Source organism: Myotis brandtii, unplaced genomic scaffold (genome assembly GCF_000412655.1).
Source record: "Myotis brandtii unplaced genomic scaffold, ASM41265v1 scaffold133, whole genome shotgun sequence".
Taxonomy (NCBI): Eukaryota; Metazoa; Chordata; class Mammalia; order Chiroptera; family Vespertilionidae; genus Myotis; species Myotis brandtii.
In genome coordinates, this window is record NW_005354718.1 from 1,316,591 (window position 1) to 1,323,744 (window position 7,154).

At 57.8% G+C, this 7,154-nt stretch overlaps 1 protein-coding gene across 1 annotated transcript; it reads right to left on the reverse strand.

Moving 5' to 3' along the window:
* Positions 1–3,961: 3,961 nt before the first annotated feature.
* On the reverse strand, positions 3,962–7,153 carry LOC106725065 (1-phosphatidylinositol 4,5-bisphosphate phosphodiesterase beta-2-like; the record flags this gene model as incomplete). Its single annotated transcript, XM_014534852.1, has 6 exons — positions 3,962–5,068; positions 5,423–5,509; positions 6,136–6,193; positions 6,666–6,761; positions 6,876–6,952; positions 7,067–7,153. Coding segments are annotated over 6 exons (609 nt in total), but the record flags the coding sequence as incomplete, so codon positions are not given.
* Between the last annotated feature and the right edge of the window lies 1 nt (position 7,154).

The window sequence follows — 7,154 nt, forward strand, 5'->3', positions numbered from 1 at the left end:
CAAGGCGGGCTGGGAGTAATTCGGAGGAGGGAGGAGCTGCGCTGTGCGCGGGATGGGGGGCGCTCAGTCTGGCTGGGAACTGCCACTCGAAGTGTCGCAAACCACGCACTCACAATTGTTCCTCCCGAACAGGCTCACTCGGAGTGGGGGTGGGAGGAGAGGGTGCCCGCCAATCTCAGACGTCTCCAACCCCTACAACGTGCCCGCCTGCCAGCTCTCGGCGGCTGAGAAGCAGGCGGAGCGGGCGCCTTCGGATCCCGGAGTGCTGCAGCCACGGTAGCAACTCCCGGGCGCCGCCTCCTCGCCGCTTCAGGACAGGCGCCATCCGGGAAAGAGCAATGATCAAGGGACACACGCAAGGCTCCCCCAGTTCCCAGCTCCCTCTGAAGCATCACACCACCCCTAGACCACAAGGCTCTGACCTTGTCCGCTACCTGATCCCTTTGAATAGAGAGAAGAGAGCTCAACTCGATTTGGGGGGGGGGGGGCCTATGGCAATGGCTGCCCTGGAAACCACCGCATCCAGTCTCCCTCTGGTGGGCCGCCCTGGTGGTGGCCTTGGAGAACAGGGCGGGCAGGCCTCCGGTGAGGGGAGTCGGGGCGCTCAGAGCTGAAGGGATGTGGGAGGGTGTGTAGGGTTGGAATGGATTTTTGTAAAGGAAGAAGTGAATCAGGTACCAACTACAGAATTTACTGAGATTTTTTTAGTGAGCCAGATTTCCAACTGTTTCCAGCTGTGGGAAATACAGAAACAGAAGTTCAGTTCTGGATAGAAAAGACCTCCCCTCTCAAGGGGGAAGACAGGACCAAGACATAAAAAGTGGAGATTATCACTTGAGGGCGGAACACATCTGTTAAAGACAAAGGAAAAGGTGGAGTTGTTGGGAAGGGAGGGCTCTGAAATCTTCTAAGGATAGCGCTTCCAAGGTGGTCATCAAGGAAGTGTGGGATGGGATCTGGCTGCTAAGAAACAAGGAAGAAAGCATTCCAGACGGGCGTACTGAAGCAAGGGCATGGAGGGAGGAGGGACAGTGTTGGAGGCTGTTTGGAAGGGTCCCTCCCTATGAAAGACAGGAAATTAAGGGAAGAACAACAGTGTCCTTAGCCTGGGCACAGCAGTGACAAAAAGCTTTGCAGCAGGAGTTGCCTGGGGAAAGGTATGGGGCAGGCAGAGGATTTGCCTCTAGGAAGAAGACGGTGGTTGGGTGGCAAAGTGGGCACATGGCCCCGCACCCTGAACTTCTTGCTTCTCTCTAGCTCCCAGGCCCCAGGGATGCCCACTTGACATGGGGGCCAGCCCTGGAGCAGGTGTTCCCAGATCACTCTGTCCTGAGGGAACATGTGATGTATGCCCGCACACACTGTGAAGCCCCTCTTTTTCCTTTGCATTTTTTCATCCCTCTGCTCAGGGCTCTGCCAGCTTCCTCTCATGGTGTCACAGAAAGGGCACAGTGTTCAACATCAGAATTAAGTCCCAGCCTGAAGGCATTTACCAGCAGAGTGGCTCCAGGCCTGCATATCCCCACCTTCAAAATGAAGTGGATGATACCACCCTGCCTGCTTCGAGCAAGATCTTGCTAGAGTGTCAGGAAGAGAGCTGCACAATTACTCAGCAAGCAGAAAGCTCAGTGCCTCCCTCAGACCTGGGGCCCCTCCTGGCTGTCGCCCAGGGCGCGTACAGACTCTCCAGCCCCCATAAGGATGGGGAATGCTCTCTCTCTTTACTCAGACAGCAGAAGAAACGCTTTTCTTCCCTTTGTGACTCAACTTCCCCTTTCTCCCCCCTGAGGGAAATTGCTTTCTTCCCTTCTTTCTCTGTTTTCAGGGTCAGGGGAGAGGGCACCTCTGGAATGTGCGTGTGGCAGACCACCCTACACCCAGGCAGTGTTGCCCCCCAGGTGAAGGAGAGAAGCAGCAGGAACACGGACTGGGTCCTAAAGAGTCAGGCCCCTCTCCCCTGAGCCTCCCTGAGACAACTCTGTCTCATTTATGTCCCTGTGGAGTGTGGAGGAGGGGACAGTTCCGTGGAAGAAGAGGGACTGAGGCAGGTCCCCTTCAGGGCCTCATCCTGGCCTGTCGGAGAGCCCCATGCTGGCTGCCCTTTGGCTTCATTTCCCCCAGCTGGCCTTGCCAAGCAGGCCTGACCTGTGTGTGTGTGTGGCCGTAGGGGGGGCAGGGGGGGTGCCAGGTCTCTGGCCCTGGAGCCTTTACTCTGACTTCCCTCCTGTGGGCTCAATATGTTCTGAACAGAAAAGAAATAGCAAAGCGGAAAAAAGGGCTGAGACTTCGCTGCAGAGCACAGAGGCACCAAGAGCCCGAATTAGAAGCTGTCGCTTAGGGAGCTGAAGGCTGACAGGAGATAGAGCCGAGGCAGGCAGGGGGCAGGCAGGCGCTCCACACTCCCCTCCCCTCCCACCCGCTGATCCTCTCCCCCTGCAGGCCCCAGGCTGGCAAAAGGACTTCCTAGCAGAGGCGGCTCAGGTCTGCAGTCTGTCACTGTCTGCCGCTAGCCCCCCTCCCCCACCAGGCCTGCTTCTTTCCTCAAGTGTCACCAACCCCCTCACCCTGTCACGTTGCACCAGCTCAGCAGGGTTGGGCCTGGTGGCACGAGGCTGGAAGATCTAGAGAGCTTGAAGGTTGTGGGGGTGCAGGGGGCTGGTGAGTCAACAGGGGACTCTGGCAACTGAATCAGCATTGGGATTGGGAAGTGGGTAGGGACCCTTCAAAGGGTGAACTGAGGCATGACAAGTGGGCAGGGAACCTTGCCCCAGCCCCATAGATACACATCAGGAATGGAACCCAGGTGCCCTTCACCTGCCCAGTGCCCGAGGGAGGGCAACTCTTCCTCTGCACATCCCCTGATGCCAGAAATTAATTCATCTCCGAGGCCCAGAGCCTGGCATTTCCCCGGGGGCACCTGGCCCTTTTCTAAGAGAACAGAGGCAGGGAGGCAGTACTGGGCCGGGAAGCCTCCAGCGTGGTGTGCAGAGTCCCCTCAGGAGGCAGGATTGTGTTTCCTTCCCCATTCCTGGGCTTCCCAGCTCCACACCAGGAGCCCAGAGACTCTGCCAGGCCTGGCTCAGAGGCAGGGGAAACAGCCCTCCTCCCCCTGCGCAGTCATTGGCGCAACAAGGGGGATGATGCCCCGTGGGCTCTATTTGGTGCTGGCTCTGGCCTCTGCCCCATGCCTAGGTCAGTGAGTTCCTCTCGGCCTGCGTGCTACCCTGGGCTGGAGGGCAGCTGGGCAGCTGAGTGCCCAACTGGAGGACTGAAGACAAGGCACTGCCCTTGGCTGTATCAATGAGCAGGCCCTTAGCCTCACCCTGCGGCCAGGGACTGCTGGGATCCCAGAGGGATGGGGTGGGGGGGGTGGGGGGGAGTCCTGTTCATTTTCCAAAGGCACAGGTGCTCACAGCTAATGGCATTTGCTATAACCCTCTGATAAGAAAACAACCTCTTCCCAGAATCAACCCCACCCTGCCTCTCCCAAACCAGTGTCTCCTCCCATTTGGATTTGGGACGGTGCCATAGGTGCCACGAGTGGCTGCCCACAAGCCCCTCCGCAGCAAGTGCTGGGTGAACCCTCACTACCCCAGGGGCCTGAGAAGCTGACCCCTGTAAGGTGGCCTGAAGGTTTGCAACTTCCAAGAGGGTGGGGGGCACCTTTGCATAGGCTCTTCTGCTCCAGCCCTGAGGGTGGAGACAAGGAAGGGCCACATCTGGGTGAGGGTGGAGAAGAGGGGTGACATCGTTTTCCAGTGGCTGTGGCAGCAGGGTCGACAGAAAGGGAAGTGAATCCTCTTCAAGCCTAGAGGCAGGGCCATTCTGCTGGGCTCTGGAGGACACCTTTCCCCGGGGTTCCACTCCCAAGGGTTTTCCTAGCCTGCTTCATTTCAGGGCTTTCTCCTCCCCTCCTCCCCATTTCTCAGCTGTAGAACAGAGGCCAGGCTTAGGCAGGAAATATTGGGACAGAGTTCTTTCGTAGGAATAAAAAAAATGAGAAAAATAAATAAACCTCATAAAGTTAGAAAACAAATGTGACCTTGTCAGGAAGCCTGGGTTGGAGTACATGTTAGGAAATAGACCCCCCAAGCCTAGGGGAAGGGGTGAGCCGGGCTCTGGATGGGAACTGCTCAAAAGGCCATCCTTTTCCTCTCACCACCAGCCACAGCCCCAGTTGCCTCTGGGGCGGAGAGCCAGACAGCTGAGGCAGCTTTTTCATGTCAGCGTCCCCCCACCCCACCCCTCAGGCAGGAAGCCAGGGAAGGAACCTCAGCCTGGAATCCTAGGGGTAGCAGGCCCCAGGGAGCTTGGAGGTAGTGCCAGGCTCTGAATCAGGGAGCAGACAATGAGGCCAATTCAGGGCCGGCCCGCCCGCAATGGGGCCGAGAAGCCTGGGTGAGCTGCCAGCCTTACGGCAGAACAGGTCCTGCTTGAATTACAGGTGCTGAGTGGAGGTTCCAGGAGGCCAGGCCTAACCCTCCAGGTGAGGAAACTGACTCCAGAGTGGGCGCCACTAGCTGCACCCTAGGAAACGCAGGGTGAGGCCAGGACCCCATTCCCTGCCTCTCAGTCCATATTCTTTTGCCCTCAACAAATAGATGACACTAATTCAAGGAGAAGGAGGAGCAGGAAGGGAGCTTAGAGAGGACCTCTGGGCCTCAGATGAGCCCCTGCCCTGATGGCATCCCTGCCTCCTCCTCTAGCCTGGCTGTTGAGGAGACGGCTCCAGAGTCCAGGGGAACTCCAGCTTCCCACAGCCTCTGAGCACTGGGGCTGCTGGGGCCTTTCTTCCTGGGGGGATGGAGCCCCGTCCAACAGAAGAGGGAATGTCCTTGCAGAATGTCCCAGCTGGATGGGGGTATCAGAGGCAGCTCTCCTGGGTGTCTGCATTGACTGTAAGTGAGTCCTGTTCACACAGCTCCCGGGATGCCTCACAGGATCTCTCAGGCTTGTCCTCAGCCTCAGCAGGGAAGTAGGTCCTGAGGCAGGTCCTCACCGACTCCTTCACCTCAGTCTCCAGGCCCTTCATCCTGGCCTCGTACTCTGCCAGCACCTCCTGCTGCAACTGTGGGGACAGCAAGCACCACCAGCTGGCTCAGGAGGGGCCACCTGCCCACTCTCCCGCCCTTGGACAATGGAACAAGGAGATACCCAGTCTTTGCCAAGCTCCCAGGAGATGGAGGTAGGAAGTGGACATAGTGGAGCCCATCAGGGAGCCTCTCGGGAGAGGGGGTGCCAAACAAGCAAAGAGACCTGCAGAGCTGCCTCATGCAAAAGGGCTCTAGGGCCCCAATGGAACCCACTGGCGAGGGGTGAGTCCCCGCCTCCTGAACTCCTGACTGGACGCTCCTGGAGCGGGCCCCTTTACACCCTGGGGCCGGGCCAACTCTGTTGGGGGCCAGGGTGGCGGTTCCGTCACCTGCTTTTCCAGCTCCCGGATCTGCTCCAGGCAGGCCGCCTGCTTCTCCTCCAGCTTCTCCTGGTGCCTCTCCAGGCTCTCTGTCATCTGATGGGAGTGAGAGGCAGGAATCAGGGCAGCTCAGACAGGCCATCTGGCTTGGCAGCCAGCTGTGATCCCAGTTAACCAGCCATAAAACTTAGGGCAAAGTCCTTTGTCTTTTTAATTTGTAAAATGGGGATAATAGTACCTGTCTCGCTGGATTATGAAGGTTTACATGACACGGTTCATGTGAAGCACCTGGTTTAGTGTCTGGCATAAGGGCAGGACTCGGTAGCTGGTAGTTCTGCTACTTTTGCTAATCCCCAGGCGAGCTTTCGGTCCATTTCCAGCAGGCGTTTCCTTTCTCTTCGGACTCCTTCTCGCTCCCTCTCACCCACCCACCCCAATTCCATCCTCCCTGGCCAGCTGGCTCATATCTTTTCCATACAGGGCAGCTGACAGAAGCCTGTAGGCTAGTACCCCAATCTCCACAGAAAGACCAGAACCTCAGGCTGGCCTAGGGAGTCCCCTCCCCCTGCACTGCCACTGCCTCCTGCCTTCCCTAGCTGCATGGGCCACTCTGGACAGTATATCTCCTAAGGGCAAAGTAAGACCCATTTTCTCTCTGAGGGAGAGCGTGTGTGTGTGTGTGTGTGTGTGTGTGTGTGTGAGAAGGACACAGTGTTACACACCTGGTTGATGACCTGTACCACCTCCTGGATGTGGGAGTTGTTAATCTCTTTCTTCAACCTGTTGGGGTGATCAGAGTTTCACAGAGGGCAGGAGGCCCCTGGGAAGAGCTGGGTGAGATGCAGACTCCTCAGGGTATAGACCAAATAAGGACTATGCAGTAGGGGCAGGAAGCACCCAGAGGGGTGACATGGGGATCCAAGGAGGATTTGAGGGTCCATTGGAAGTCCTGGGGGACCCTCTGAAGGAACGTGCACTGTCCTTCAAGGTGTGCCAAGGTTTCACCTCCCTCCTGATTTTCCCTTAAATTCTCCTCTCTGATCAAACAGTGTTGGCACCTGTGTTTTGCCTAAGGAGGTCACTCTAATCGGAGGTGACAGAAGTAAGATTAACTTTCAAGAGCCAGGGGACAGGCACATGGCTAGGAAGCGAGTCAGGATCCTCGGTAGGGAGGCCCCTTTCCCCCCTGGAGTGGCTCCTGCTCAGCACTGGGCCTGGTGCTGGAGTCCTGGGCCTCTCTTCCCGGGCTCACCGCTCCTGGGCCATCTTGTCAGCGGTGACCTTCACCATGGCCTGGATCCGTTCCAGCCTCTTGGCCTCCAGCTTCTTCTTCATCTCTTTGGTGTCGCTGTAGAGAGACAGGCATCAGGGAGATGTTGGGGTGGGGGCTGAGCCAGATGTTTTGTGGGGCCTGAGCCCTCCTGGGAGTTGAGAGTCAGGCTTGGGAGGGAGGCAGTCATACCTCTCTGAGGTCTCCTTGAGCGTCTTAAGCTCTGCGGCCTGTTTCTCTCTGGCCAGCTCCATCATCTTGGCGATGTGCTGCAGGGAGAGGAAGGATGGGTTTAGCAAACTGGCTTCGCGGGGAGCCCTCCGTCGTGCAGAGGGTGTGGGTTTGGTCGGGTTGTAGCTCTCTCCCCTCCCCCGCCCTGGCACCTCGGCCAAGTGCTGCTCCTTGCGCTTCAGGACGCACTCGCACTGCTCCTCGCGCTGCTGCCGCAGCTCCAGCTCCAGCCGGTCCCTG